General features: G+C 39.6%; 1 protein-coding gene across 1 annotated transcript in view; it reads right to left on the bottom strand.

Annotated features, from left to right (window-relative positions):
• Positions 1-162: 162 nt before the first annotated feature.
• Positions 163-16,496, bottom strand: part of nudt14 (nudix (nucleoside diphosphate linked moiety X)-type motif 14) — an 81,896-nt gene continuing 65,562 nt past the window's right edge. The window contains exon 5 of the mRNA XM_061886449.1: positions 163-7,747. Within this exon, the coding sequence (XP_061742433.1) occupies positions 7,498-7,747 (250 nt within the window). The 3' untranslated portion in view covers positions 163-7,497. The remainder of the gene's footprint in view (positions 7,748-16,496) is intronic.

The raw sequence follows: 16,496 nt of genomic DNA on the forward strand, positions 1-16,496 counted from the left end.
CAAACACAATATTGTTACATTAATGTCATTAAAAGGGTCAAAACGGAGCGTGATTTATATAAAAAAAAAAAAAGCAAGTTTAAAAAAAATATACAAATCAGTTCTCTTGTAGTGGCTGTGCAAGTGTACTGAATGTGTGAAAAAGGCAAAGATGACATCGTCTCAAAATGATTTCTGGGTATTGCACCCATTTTATTTCAGCTTAATCCACCACAGTTAGTGCACATGCAAAGTATCTTATTTTGTTTGTACCAAGAGTCATGTTTTTAAAATTACCCTATATTAACACTGAGTCAGTAGAATGAACTGAATTGGAACAATACCGAAAAACAACGGGCAGAGAGATCCAACACTCTTAATAAAGCGTAAAACACGTATTTGTGTCTATTTTTTTTTTTTTTAAGAAAGAAAGTCAGACAATAAAAACATGACTGAAGACTTTGTGATAAAGAAAAATGTAAATACCTTGTATTTCCAGTACATATCTTGTCAATATGAAGAGTTTTATAGCGGATTACTTTCCTGTAGATTGTCTAAATCCAGCTACCAGTCTGCTAAAAAGAACCCGGAAAAAGGTAAATGAATAAAGCTGTGGTGCCTGATGAAGAAAGTGAGACAAACAGTTAATATATGAACTGCGACGTCCGCATATCAACTCCTAATTTAACAGTACTCCACCTGTCTTACTAAATAGGACACATTTAGCACCTTTATCAAAGAAATCGCAGCGACATGAAAAAAAAAAAAAATGAAAAAAAAAGTGCAGAGATATAAAATAAACAGTCACAGTTAAATAAGCAACTACAGCATAGTCATGGGGAATAAGATATAACACTGAAATCTGCTGAAAGAAATCGTTTTCTGATGCGATGCTGAGAGTCGGATATGTCAGCGCCGTGTTAGACAGCAAACAGGCACAAAATAGTTGGGTTGTGTGCCTGAGTGATGGAGGTAGAAGTGTCTTTAACGTTGAGCTCATGGTCCTATCGTTACCGCAGGCAAGGAGGAATTTGAAAACCACCAGCTGCATACCTCGCCAGCGTTAAAAGAGAGCGAGCATATGGCTTTTTTAGTGGCAAACGTCACTTCCGACTGGAAAAAAATGGCTTGGAAATCAATTGCAAAGATGCAGATATTGTGCAGGTGTGATGTCTCTTAAAGGAGGAATGCACTTTATTTTTTTCTATTTTGCCTATTTTCAAAATTCCTATGCCAGACAAGAACACACGGAATGTTTTACTTTTTTTTTAATCCCTTCTAAATCGTAAAAAATTGTTTGCAAGTCAGCTAACAATGGAACCAATTGGAGTCGCTTTATTCCGCCTATAAAGCATTTTGAAAAAGCTCCATCAACGTTTTATATACAGACTGTACATATATATGTAATGCAGTAACTGACACATGCAGAAAAACTAGAGATGTCCGATAATGGCTTTTTTGCCGATATCCGATATTGTCCAACTCTTAATTACCGATACCGATATATACAGTCGTGGAATTAACACATAAGTATTTCTAATTTTGTTGTGATGCCCCGCTGGATGCATTAAACAATGTAACAAGGTTTCCCACAATAAATCAACTCAAGTTATGGAAAAAAATGCCAACATGGCACTGCCATATTTATTATTGAAGTCACAAAGTACATTATTTTTTTTAAACATGCCTCAAAAGAGCAGCTTGGAATTTGGGTCATGCTCTCCCTGAGGGGGTATGAGGAGGTTGAGGTGGGCGGGGTGTGTATCTTGTAGCGTCCCGGAAGAGTTAGTGCTGCAATGGATTCTGGGTATTTGTTCTGTTGTGTTTATGTTGTGTTACGGTGCGGATGTTCTCTCAAAATGTGGTTTTCATTGTTGTTTGGCGTGGGTTCACAGTGTGGCACATATTTGTAACAGTGTTAAAGTTGTTTATACGGACATTCTCAGTGTGACCTGTATGGCTGTAGACCAAGTATGCCTTGCATTCAGTTCTAGATAAAAGTTGTAGATATTATGTGACTGGGCACGCAAAGCCAGTGCCTTTAAAGTTTATTGGTGCTCTATACTTCTCCCTACGTCCGTCTACACAGGGGCGTTTTAAAAAGTCATAAATATTAACTTTTGAAACCGATACCAATAATTTCCGATATTACATTTTCAACCATTTATCGGTCAATAATATTGGCAGTCCAATTTTATCGGACATCTCTAATAATAACAAATGCCGTACTTTCCGGACTTTACAGCGCACCAGGATAAGGCGCAACCACAAAATTCTAGAAGAAATTTTTTTCCCCATGTATTAGCCGCACCCGACTATAAGTCGCACATACATACGTTGTTACATAAGTTATTTACACAGGAATATTTTGTAAATGTTTATTTACATATCTTAATTGTTTCCTGTAACACGGCAGTAAAACGTATGATCAAACAAAACAGAAGTCATCGTATTGGACCCACAAGCTGCGGAAGCTAGCTCTCCAATCAGCTAAACAGACTCAATAACCCCACGGTGACGTTTTGGCGAATGTAATGAGGAATTTGTGAAATTGAAACAACACCAAAAAGTAAGTGATTAACACTAACACAGACACCGGTAAACATGTTAACATATTAGCTAATGTTAACAACGCAAGCTTGATTACATTACCATAGCACATAAAAACATGCATGAAAACACTCCTACAGGCGTCACACATGGGACGGTTCAGTAAGTAAGACATTTTTAGTTAAACTGTGAAACCTACAAAGGTTGCTTGGAGTGATGAATGAAGAATTCTTTATAGCAAAACGCGACGGACGCTTATTTCTGGTTTATCCCATCAAAACAGGAAGTACATTTTCAACCCGCAATATCTGCAGTGAGCAAACTCGCCCAAAAGTTGGTGCCGAGGCATAGACAATAACACACCATTTCAGTTTAATGCAAACTATTGATGACAAAACCTTATGGGCATTAGCGGAAAAAAATAGCCGCTCCGTTTTATAGGCCGCAGGGTTCAAAATCTAGGAAGAAAGTAGCAGCTTACAGTCCGGAATTTACAGTAACATTTACTTATTTTGCTCATTTTAAGCATACAGTGGCGTATTAATTTCACGTTTACATTTCCCTTTAACAACAGCAAATCTACTACTCACGGCAGACTTTGTGAGAAACAACAAAGAATACTTTTGGACAAATTATGATCAGAACCTTATATTTTTGAGCCTGATTATACGGACGATGAGCTGTGTGCTTAACAGATCCAATATTAAGTGAAACACGAAGCATCGTGTAGCAGTATTGCTAAGTGGTAAACAAGAAATATAAACTATGAACATACTAAAACAATTACTTACTGCACAATGTCTGCTTTCACTGGGATGACCACTGATGGGATTTTTATATCTTCCCGTTTAGATGAAGATTTAATCGTCCTTGTGAAAAAAGTTGCCCCAAACAAGCGTCTTTTTGTGTCTTTCCTGCCATCTTCGGGTATAAGTTGAATGTCAAAGATGGCCACTTCTTGGCCTATGGTAACAACATGCTACTCTCCAGGTGATTTGTAATCTAGAATTAGCTTTTACCAAACCAGAAGATGAAGCAGCAGCCGGACACCAGGTCAACGTTTCAATACAGCAGCATAGGCTAGTTAGCTCTTCGTGATCAATGCGCCGCTAAAAATAGATCGTCTTACAATAGCAATATTGCTGATACTTAGTTAATATTCAGATCACGATATTTAAATAGGCATTGTTGGCGGTTTTTAGATGGTTTTTCAGAGGGCTTCGCGGGCAGAGTAGAGGAGCTCCCATTGACTCCATTGTTAGCTGACTTTTATTAACATTTATTTACGATATAGAATGCATAAAAATATAAAAACATACATTTTCTTGTCTTACATAAGAATTTTGACTCATGGGCAAAGTGCAGTATCTCTTTAACATTTCCAAACATGGATCACATTTTGACAAGTTTGCACAGGATCGGACAGTCTTGTGGTAAAATGTAAATGAAAATTAAAAACCTGTCTCACCAAAAAAAAAAAAAACGTATAAAGTGTCGCTGCCTTAGAAAGTGCAACTCCTTTTGAAATTGCAAGAATTTGGTGATGAAATGCCAGATAAAACCTAACTGCGGATTATAAGGATTAATATTGTACATCACAGCATATCATAACAATGCTCTATGGCAGTCCCCGGATACTATTTAAAGTAGGCCCCTGTGGGCTGTGAGCAGCAAAGGGATGACATCAAAGAAATCTGATTGGAGGCTTTTAAAGACAGCCCTTTTTTACTGCACAGTACCGACTTGGCTCACCTTAGTGTTTCTATTTGTAGAAAAAAATTGTTATTTCTAGTACCCGGTCCATGCGGGCGGTGTAAACTACTGCTGGTTGCTCATTGGTTGAGCAGTTTTTGAATAGAAGTAACAAAAATACTGTAATTTCCGGACGGAAAGCAGCTACTTCTTTCCCACCCTTTGAACACTTAGTTTTATACAACGCTCCGGCTAATTTATAGATTTTCCGGGTTCACACGCTTCACATGCCACCAATAAATTTAGCCTCGTCACATCAGACCACTCAAACCTTTTCCGGCAAGGCCTGCGGAAAGCAAAATTGAAGGACGTGGGGGCCACTGTGATACATTTTGTAGATTAAAGATGCTTAAAGCGACCCAATATGCGTCAATACATGTGTAATTAATTCTAAAATATATTGCAATAAACACGGAAAATAAATGTGCTCTTTTACCTTCTATCAATTCTAACAACAAAATTGCATTAGTGAGTTAAGTTAATAGAATCATTTGCCAATTGATAAGCAAGTTTATACTAATGGTAAAACATGTACTTAATCCAAATGTAAAACTGTGATTAATCTGATTATAAAAATGTATCGTTTGACAGCATAACTAATAACATCTTGATGATAATGAATTTATTTACTTCTTATGATCTGCTGAGGGCCAATAAAAAACAAGGTGAGGGGCGATATTTGGCCCCCCGAACCACACTTTGAACACCACTGCATCAAGATCGATGAAATTGCCGAACGGGTCATGGTGGGCCAATTAAAAAAACTTCACATTAAATCAAACCCACACACGCAATCATTTAGTAAGCCATTTAGCGCCATATGGACTCACCGTTATCATTAGCAGAAAAGACAAAATGCACAAGACGCGGCCCCACATCCTAAGCCGATCAACCGGGCTATCGAAAAAGGAGACAGACAAACAACACAAAGAATGGAAATCCACCACCACTAACGGACCACAAAAGGCAGCAGCGTGGGACAAATACTGCGCTCAATGACTTTTACAGTAGACGCCTGTGTAAATATTTCATGTTTCAATGTGTACACCTGCGGCTTATAGACTTGTCTGGGAACAAAAATATTCGTCCAAAAATAATTATTACAATGTTATCAATTTTGCACAAATAAAATGTGCTTGTTTTCTCATTTTTGGAAATATTTTTTTTAGCTCACATGCTAACTAACATTAGCGTACCCTGTTGCCATACCTCATTTCTGTCCGCTACGGTAACATACTCCACAGTTCATACTTTGCTGCAGTGGCCCTCAATCTCCTCTTGAATAAATTTAGTTTTTAAAAATAATAATAATAATTTGAAAAATAAACTAACAATATTTGTTTCCAAATTATATTTTCACTGTAGTTAACAGCCACATGTTGGGAAAAAATAAATACATTGAAAAACCACCCAAAGTAACTGGAGCCAAGTTAAAACGAGTACTACATAGTGAGAAAGCGGCAATAGTTCGTCCCTGCCCTTATTTGTGTATTCTATATGGGCTGCAAATGTTGAGAAATGACATTTATATGCATTAGTGTGAGTGCTTGACTACCTCAGAATTCAAAAAATTACTGCAAAAACATTCAACTCTGCATAAAAGAATGCCTAGAAAAGACACAGAGGAGAGTATCGCTGATATTGGTAGAAATTGTGTGGGTGAAATCCAAACTGTACCGAATTATTGCACTAGGACACCTGGAACTATTCTATTGCTTCTGCAAAAACTGGGATTATCACTAACATTGTTGAGATCATTACTCTAACCTACTCTGTGAAGGAAGTGACCGCGTATAAATGTTGATTGTCACCTTATTTTGCAACAAATAACGTGTTTTTTCACATGGTGTCTACAGCTCACATTTCTGTGTTAAAGTTCAGTCAATAACATTTCAACACATTTTTTTCAGTCACTCAGGTCCATAAGAGAGGTTCCTACCAAGAGATTGGTTATCTACAATACGTTTTTGCATACTTGTCCAAAAGGAAAATTAAGATATGGTGGGAAATTCTTCCACCTGACATGCGGAACATTACGATGCGGTACCAGCCCTTTATTCGAACGAGGAGGAATACTCATAGATAGTAGGACGATTGGAGACTTTGCTGCAGGTGAGTTTGAAGTATGATATTAAAATGCTGGTCAGCCTCACACATCCAGAGATTCATCCAGAGTTTTATTATCGGACCTGAGCTTTTAGCAAACAGCAAAGTAGGATCCAGTTTGTGTGTGACGCAGCAATTTTTTTTGCATTACAATAGATAGTTAACGAGTTAACGTCCTACCTAAACATTGCCTTATATGATTAGAATGTAAGCCAACACATGAAGATTACTATTTTTCTTTTTATCCAGTCAGACTTCATTCCAGCAAAACTGACGCAACCGAAATGGAATTAAAACCAACCTTTATGTGAACGGAGTCGTTCACGTTCTTATTACTTGTTGGGTGCAGCAGGAGTTCAATACCATTCAGGGTGGCTTTCATCGTGTTTGGTACTCACGCAATCACACAAACTGTGCTTAAGCTAATAGTGCTAAGCAACAATCTGCAAGTATGTTGATACATTTCCAAAAATGTGCGTATTGCGTTGGTATCAATTAAAAGTCTGCAGAACAAGGAAACGGTTTGAGGCATTGCTAACAACACGGTGCAACCATCACCATGATCAAAGGCCGCCGCCATTGACTAGCATAGTTTTTGCATTACTGGCTCGCAGTGTAAAGGAATGCTCCGCTGTTTGCTTTCTTTTTTTTTTTCTTTTTCAAAACCGCATCTTAAATAAGAGATTTCAAAGGGCACATTTCAAAAAAATATATATTTTTCCAAAACTGGGCATTTGAAAAATAGGGCTCAACACAGTAGTTCAAAAAATAGATGTCTGCAGCTGAAGCTTGTGTCAACGCAAAAGTTTAAGCAGTGGAGCATTCGTTTACTTAAAACCAGGGATATGTGATACCATTTTCGATGCCTGGCAACAAACATTTTCATGAAAAATGACATAAAACTCGGGGGAGAAAAGTGCGAGTGACAGCCTGCTGAGGCAGTCTGCATTTAGGAACAATACACAAAAAAAGTTCGACAAAATAGTGGCAGACGTCCACCTGTCATCACGTGCCATTGAAGAAAAAGGCAAACAAAAAAAAAATGTGAGGGGCTATGAGGAGGCGAGTAGGTGTGCTGGGCCAGTGATTTGACATCAAAGTTACTAGTGGTTACACGTTGGTGGAGATCTTGTACTTCGGGGACATGTTGTTATGGAACCAAATGAAGCTAAATATGACGCCCATGGTTTTGGGGATGCGCTCGTTGTAGGCGAACGTCATGGCTTCATGCAACGGGACTTTGACTACCTCAATGAGCTCGCCCTCCCGCGGCTCACCTCCGCCTGCGCTCACGCAGTTGTCGTCGGACACCTCGGCGTAAAACATGGTCTGCTTGGCGCCTGTGACGCCCACGCCCGACCTGGAAACAGAAGAGGCAAATGTAAATGGAAAATGTGTTTTTCCACCAAACTACAAAAGTGGTACCTCCACTTAAGAGTGTTTTGAGATAAGAGCTCTGTCTCGGCGAATTGTTTTGGGAATGTTAGTAACAAGCGTTCCCGCCACTGGTAGGCAAAGCAAAGGCCTACATTAAAGTTACGAAGCAAGGTTGGTTGCATGAACAAAAGCACTCGCTCTTTAATAACCGAGCAAAACAGGAAGGGACGGAAGGGACACATTAACAGCCAATCAAATCACAGTATCACCATTATCACGGAAACAACCGGTCGGAACTAAAGTGCAGGAATGTATAAATAAAATAAATTACAAAATATAGCAATTACTGCGTAACATAAAATATTTTTCTACGAGTCCATATTTTCAATAAGTCTCTAAAATGTATCAATAATTAACTAATTAATCCATCCATCCATCATCTTCCGCTTATCCAAGGTCGGGTCGCGGGGGCAACAGCCTAAGCAGGGAAACCCAGACTTCCCTCTCCCCAGCCACTTCGTCTAGCTCTTCCCGGGGGATCCCGAGGCGTTCCCAGGCCAGCCGGGAGACATAGTCTTCCCAACGTGTCCTGGGTCTTCCCCGTGGCCTCCTACCGGTTGGACGTGCCCTAAACACCTCCCTAGGGAGGCGTTCGGGTGGCATCCTGACCAGATGCCCGAACCACCTCATCTGGCTCCTCTCGATGTGAAGGAGCAGCGGCATAGCTCGGTTGGTAGAGTGGCCGTGCCAGCAACTTGAGGGTTGCAGGTTCGATTCCCGCTTGTGCCATCCTAGTTACTGTCGTTGTGTCCTTGGGCAAGACACTTTACCCACCTGCTCCCAGTGCCACCCACACTGGTTTAAATGTAACTTAGATATTGGGTGTCACTATGTAAAGCGCTTTGAGTCACTTGAGAAAAGCGCTATATAAATATAATTCACTTCACTTTACTTTGAGTTCCTCCCGGATGGCAGAGCTTCTCACCCTATCTCTAAGGGAGAGCCCCGCCACACGGCGGAGGAAACTAATTTCGGCCGCTTGTACCCGTGATCTTATCCTTTCGGTCATGACCCAAAGCTCATGACCATAGGTGAGGATGGGAACGTAGATCGAGCGGTAAATTGAGAGCTTTGCCTTCCGGCTCAGCTCCTTTTTCACCACAACGGATCGCTAATTAATCAACTAATATAAAACACTTACCATGTGATACAGTTTTAAGACACTTAATCAACAAATATAAATAAAAAATGTGTTTGATAAAACAGTCGAAATGCACACACACACACACACACACACACACACACACACACACACACACACACACACGTATACACATTTACATATATCTATACAGGACTGTCTCAGAAAATTAGAATATTGTGATAAAGTCCTTTATTTTCTGTAATGCAACTAAAAACATGAAAATGTCATGCATTCTGGATTCATTACACATTAACTGAAATATTGCAAGCCTTTTATTATTTTAATATTGCTGATTATGGCACACAGCTTAAGAAAACTCAAAAATCCTATGGCAATTTATTTAAGTGTGTATCTAACTGGTAGCCCTTCGCATTAATCAATACCCAAGAAGTATCTCTTGGTTTCAAAAAGGTTGGTGACCCCTGCATTAGCGTATAGCTACAAGGGACATAACTTTGTTTGCTAAGCATTGGGGGGAGAAAGTGAGTGTGAAGGACAGAGCTGAGAAGAAGTGCACGACATACATCAAAGTAAGACAGAAGTCATCGAAAACATTACGGGGCAGGTCGGCATTTATCCACAAAAATATAGAAAACACGGTCAGTGTTTTTGATGGAATAGCAGCAGCTGGAAGGAGATACCACAGTAGTCCTAGGGCAGGGGTCGGCAACCCAAAATGTTGAAAGAGCCATATTGGACCAAAAATACAAAATTAAAAGCCATATTACATACAGATAGTGTGTCATGAGATATAAATTGTATTATGAGGACTTAAAGGATATTAAATGAGCTCAAATATAGCTACAAATGAGGCATAATGATGCAATATGTACATATAGCTAGCCTAACTAGCATGTTAGCATCGATTAGCTTGCAGTCATGCAGTGACCAAATATGTCTGATTAGCACTCCACACAAGTCAATAACATCAACAAAACCCACCTTTGTAGATTTAAGCACAAGGTTAAAAGTTTGGTGAACAAAATGAGACAGAAAATGAAGTGGCATAAATCACGTCTTAGAAAGCCAGCGAAAGTTATACATGTAAACAAACTACGGTGAGTTCAAGGACCGCCAAAATTAGTAGGACAAAACGGCGCTCGCCAAATACTCGAATCAGTGAAGCATGTTTAATATAAACAGTGTGCTTTATAACAGTTAGGGCAGTGGTTCTCAAACTTTTTTTGTCATCCCCCACTTTGGACAAGGGGGAGTTTTCAAGCCCCACCTGCCCCCATCGCCTCAACAGAACGCTAATGCCAAGCTTAACATTTTCAAATTTATTGAACATCATGTGACATCAAGTTGTATACATTCAAACTCAATAACATAAAATAAAATCAAGTTCAATAATAAATAAAAAACCGTGCAGCTGTGGTATAACTTGCATAAAGTTCAATAATAAATAAAATAACTTGCATCAAGTTCAATAATAAATAAAACAAAAGTGTTATAACTTGCATCAAGTTCAATAATAAATAAAACAAAAGTGTTATAACTTGCATCAAGTTCAATAATAAATCAAATAACTTGCACCAAGTTCCGTTATAAATCAATTAAAAGTGTCACTTTTTCGTGTTTTGATAAAATTTACCGCGCTCACAACATCTGTTAAAACCTCATTGAGTTCGGGGCTGAACTGCCTTGACGCGAGTGCTTCCCGGCGAATGACGCAGTGTGTCCAAAGCGCATTTGTCGTAACCCTCTTTATTAGAGCCTGTAGCCCGTTTCTTGACCCTGCCATGGTCTGTGCGCCATCAGAGCAAAAGCCCACGCAGTTTTCCCATTTATGGTCGTGTTCTTTGAGGAAACTGTATTATCTTGAACAGCTCATCAGCAGTGGCTCTATTTTTTATGTATTTCCAAAACAGTAAATCCTCGCACAGTGACTTGCCATTCACAAAGCGGATGTACGCGATGAACAGGCAGTCTTTATTGCTGTCAGTAGCTTCGTCCACTTGTAAAGCAAAACGACTTTATTTTAATTTGTCTAAGACAGGGGTCGGCAACCTTTACCACTCAAAGAGCTATTTTGACCCATTTGACAAATAAAAAAAAACAATGGGAGCCACAAAACTATTTTGACATTTAAAATGAAATAACACTGTCTAATCCCCCTCTGATTCCCACAATTCCCCCCTCTGTCTTCCTTTTTTTCTCTTTCTATCCCTTGCTGCTCCAGATGATAATATAAATACATTTAGTAAAGTCAAATTTAAATAAGGCAACAAGAGAAGTATCCTACACTTCTCTTCTGTAAAGTAAATGTGAACAGCCGATATAGGCATCTACATCTACTATATGATTTGCCTGGGAAGCTGGACAGGACAAAACAATTACAAAATAAAATAAAATAAAAATAAAAAATAAAAAAATGAAATAACACTGCATATAAAGTTTTTTTTTTGCCTTGTGCTATGTATAAACAAACTATGATGGGTTACGTTTATGAAATCAATGAACGACTGCAGAAAAAATTTAATAAAATGTCTGCATGCAACAAAACGTTTTAACTCCGAAAAAGACGTCGGGTTGAAGGTTAAGTAAAATACTTAATGTCTATTTAAGTCCTCCTTGTAGTAATGGAAAAAAAACGCCAAACTTAAATTTTTCACTGGCAGAGAACCAAAAATGCCTTAAAATGTCTATTTCACTGAACAATTAAAACATGTGAATATATGCAAAATTATAGGAAATTAAAATGTGATTTCTGCTCCTGAACCGCAGAGCACAGCGTCTCCACATCCGGGCTATATGACGTCACCTTTATCTTCACACAGGATTGTAAAGCCTCACCTGTGAGGCGTGTGCCATGTTCGTTTTTAATAAAGTTCATGTTGGAGAACACCTGCTCACATACATATGTGGATCCAAAGATCGACAGGACTCCAAGTGCATACTTTTTCATGTCCACATAAAAGTTGGGGATAGTGTTCCAAGTTTCGAACACAAGTTTGTCTGGTTTGGGTAGGTTTTCAATATCACACCGTTTGTGATTCTGAGCAAGAACAGCCTTCTGGCGTGAAACATCTTCAATGTCCGCTGTCAGGCGCTTTAACTTGGACACCCACGTCAGGACGGAGACGCGCGCGGCCGTGGGCGTGTCCCGAGGTTTGACAGGCAGGATGACAAGCTGAGCTGGCCGTGACAGGCTGAGCCGCATCAGAGTGATCAAAGAGTCGCATACAGCTCCGGAGCCGCGGGTTGCCGACCCCTGGTCTAGGAGTTGTTCCTCAAGATCACTTGCAATGTCGCATATACGTCTCGCAACTGTGTCGTTTGACGGTGGGACAGCTTTTAATTTTGCTGCGCTTGTCTCGTCAAGCATGACTGACACCATGTCTATTGCAGCGGGGAGAATCAGCTGCTCAGCAATTGTGTGTGCTTTTTTGGCTTGAACAATTCAGTATGCAACTCTATATGAAGCCAATTTATCCATCCATCCATCCATTTTCTACCGCTTATTCCCTTTTTGGGGTCGTGGGGGGAGCTGGCGCCTATCTCAGCTACAATCGGGCGGAAGGCGGGGTACACCCTGGACAAGTCGCCACCTCATCGCAGGGCCAACACAGATAGACAGACAACATTCACACTCACATTCACACACTAGGGCCAATTTAGTGTTGCCAATCAACCTATCCCCAGGTGCATGTCTTTGGAGGTGGGTTAGGGTTAAGTAACCCTAACCCTAAGTAGGCCAATTTATCCATTTTGTGTAATTGTGGTCCACACATTAGCCTGCTACCCATCCGCGCGAAAGTTTGTTCCGCTCAGCCCCGCCCCCATCAGTTACTGTTGCGTCTGTCAAACTTTCGCTCCTACCTAGAAATGTAAAGCCTACAGGAAAAATAAGTCATTTACATTAATTTATATATCAGATTTCACAGAAAGAATCCCAAAGTGATTTACAGTTTGTATAGAAAACGGGGTTGTAAAAATAAAATCTAGGAATTTAAAAAAAAAAAAAAAAAAAATTAAAGTGGAATCTCCTCCCGTTTCTCGCGCCCCACCTGACACGCCTCCAGCTGACTACTGGATCCATTATGGATTGAACTTTCACAGTATTATGTTAGACCCGCTCGCCATCCATTGCTTTCCTCCTCTCCAAAGTTCTCATAGTCATTATTGTCACCGACGTCCCACTGGGTCATTATTGTCACCGATGTCCCACTGGGTGTGAGTTTTCCTTGCCCTTATGTGGGCCTACCGAGGATGTCGTAGTGGTTTGTGCAGCCCTTTGAGACACTAGTGATTTAGGGCTATATAAGTAAACATTGATTGATTGATTGATGTCTCTATTCCCCACCAGTGGGGCGCGCCCCACACTTTGAGAAACGCTGAGTTAGGGAGGTTTGTGTCATGTTTGTCCTCCTACATCAGGGGTAGGGAACCTATGGCTCTAGAGCCAGATGTGGCTCTTTTGATGACTGCATCTGGCTCTCAGATAAATCTTAGCTGACATTGCTTAACACGTTAAGTAATGAATAATTCCGCTGGTAATCACAGTGTCAAAAATAAAGTTCAAAATATAAAACATTCTCATGCATTTTAATCCATCCATCCAGTTTCTACCGCACCTGTTCAAGAAGTCGCATTAATGGTAAGAACTATTTTATTTATTGTTGGTTAGCTTCAGAAAAACAATGTTATTAAAAAGAATAAGAGACTTATTATATTCTAAAAATATTGATATTACTTAAAAATGCACGCATTTAGTTGTATTCAGTCTTAAAAAAAAAATATGGCTTTCACGGAAATACTTTTTAAAATATTTGGCTTGTATGGCTCTCTCAGCCAAAAATTTTCCCGACCCCTGTCCTATAGAAACCATATTAAAACAAAAAATATGTTTTTTTTCCCCTCATTTTTTCCATTTTACATGTATTTTTGCTAAAGCTCCAGAGAGCCACTGGGGCGGCGCTAAAGAGCCGCATGTGGCTCCAGAGCCGTTGGTTGTCGACCCCCGTCCTAGGTAAATGCTGGACATTATAATCACATTACTTCATAAAACTACTGAAGTTGTTTGTAGTGCATTTTATTGTATTGTTTTTCATGCAATACTTTTATAAAAAAAAAAAAGTTAGATTTTCTTTTTCACCTGTTATGTTAAAATAGTGCTGTTTTGGGGGGGCCAAACACCAATTAAAATAATTTCAATTATTTCAACGGGAGACGTTGCTTTGAGATGCAGGTGTTTTGAGTGGAAAAGCTACGTCACACACTCAAAAGCTCCATCACACAACCAATTAAACTCCTAAGGTGAAGTACTACTATATTTTGTTCCGACTGTTATGCAAAAGGGTTGATGTGAACAGGGTTTTGTGCCAAAGTGACCTGAATGCGGCTTTAGTAAAACCTCAAGGCCCACAATTGTCCAAAAATACATTCTCATACATAAGAATATGGATCATGATTATCTTATTGTAGAGTGGTACCTCAACTTACGAGTACTTTAACACACGCTTTAAGTTACGAGCAAAGTTTGAGTTATGAGCTTCCCCTCTGCAGGCTGAATTAGTATTTGTCCACAGGAACGGACCAAGTTAATGCCAAGGAGAAGAAACTGACTGGACTGAATCAGAGAAACAAACATGTCCTACCGGTTTGCCGCTCCGGGGAGTCAGCCCAACAAAGCCAAAAACAACGGACGTTTATCCATAAAAATACGAAGAAGCTGCCCGGGTTGTGTTTCAGTTTGTTCTGTCTACATGACTTGACCAGCTTTGATTTGTCAATTGTTCTCAATGCTGACTTCTCCGGTCCCTCACTTAAAGATGTCTGTCCATGTGCAACATAAAAAACAATTTCTTAGTTCCTATTGTTACACAACGCATAGGAGACACTTACAAAAATAAGGCAAATTCGGTACGATATTATTACATTATTTCTACTGTAGTTGTTGGTAGTACATGCTATTGGAATGTTTGTCAAACATTTTTTTTTTTTATCTAAAAGTGAGTTTTTCTTTTTAAAAGGCATCTTAAAAGCCTACTGAAACCCACTAATACCGACCACGCAGTCTGATAGTTTATATATCAATGATTAAATATTAACATTGCAACACATGCCAATATGGCCGGTTTAGTTTACTAAATTGCAATTTTTAAATTTCCCGCGGAGTTTCTGGTTGAAAACGTTGCGGAATGATGACGCGTGCGCTTGACGTCACGGACTGTCAGGAAATATTAGCGCAGCACTATTTGCGGGTAAAAGTTGTCTCTTTTCATCGCGCAATTAAACAGTATTCTGGACATCTGCGTTACTGAATCTTTTGCAATTTGTTCAATAATATTGGAGAAGTCAAAGTAAAAAGATGGAGTTGGAAAGCTTCAGCCTTTAGCCACACAAACACACGGTGATTCCTTGTTTAAAATTCCCGGAGGAGAAGCTTTACTATGGATCAGAGCGGTCAAGCGAACATGGATCCCGACCACTTGTCAACCGGCAGGTTTCGGTGAGAAAATTGTGTTAAAAAGTTGCCTTTTACCGGAGATCTGTGGAGTTTGCGCCGTCCTTGTATCTGCCGTGACTTCCCTCAGACACTGGCCTCAAGACACCCGTGGACACACCCCTCCGACTATCAGGTACTAATTAAACTCACTAAAACACTAGCAAGACAATAGAAAGATAAGGGATTTCCCAGAATTATCCTAGTAAATGTGTCTAAAACATCTGAATCCGTCCCAATGCAATCGCCTTTTTTTTTTTCTCACTTTATTATTATTATTATTTTTTTTTAGTCCTTCGCTATCAATATCATCATCCACAAATCTTTCATCCTCGCTCAAATTAATGGGGAAATTGTCGTTTTCTCGGTCCGAATAGCTTCTTGCTGCTGGAGGCTCCCATTAAAAACAATGTGAGGACGTGAGGAGCCCTCACTCTTGTGACGTCATCGTCTGCGAATTCCGGTAAAGGCAAGGCTTTTTTATCAGCACCTAAAGTTTCGAACTTTATCATCAATGTTCTCTACTAAATCCTTTCAGCAAAAATATGGCAATATCGCGAAATGATCAAGTATGACACATAGAATGGACCTGCTATGCCCGTTTAAACGAGAACATCTCATTTCAGTAGGCCTTTAAATGGTAAAAACGTGCTGTTTTGGAAGGGCCAAGCGTGGACTAAATTGATTGAAATTCATTTTAATAAGCAGCGCCGATTTGTGCTGAGTTAGGAGCTCAATCGTGGAACCGTCTGAGCTCATAGGTTGAGGTATCGGTTTATAAGTCTAATGTACAGTCATATCTTGGTTTTTGTACTCCACACTCATTCGGTTTTTAGCAAAAAAGGTTTGATTCGTTTGCCGGGGCGGTTATCGTACAGTCAAACTTTACGCGCCTCAAACTGGTATTATTGGTGACTCAAGTCAGTGTCTATGAAGAATGGATAGTGATTCGCTCAGATTTGGGACACTATGCACAGAGTCCATCCAGGGAACCCCTGTAATCATTTTTATTGTGTGTGGGCGTGTCTTTTTTGAAGGCACACTCTTTGTCTGTTTCCTTTCTTCATATTGGATCAGGAT

The sequence above is a fragment of the Nerophis ophidion genome, linkage group LG24, assembly GCF_033978795.1.
Source record: "Nerophis ophidion isolate RoL-2023_Sa linkage group LG24, RoL_Noph_v1.0, whole genome shotgun sequence".
NCBI classification, from domain to species: domain Eukaryota; kingdom Metazoa; phylum Chordata; class Actinopteri; order Syngnathiformes; family Syngnathidae; genus Nerophis; species Nerophis ophidion.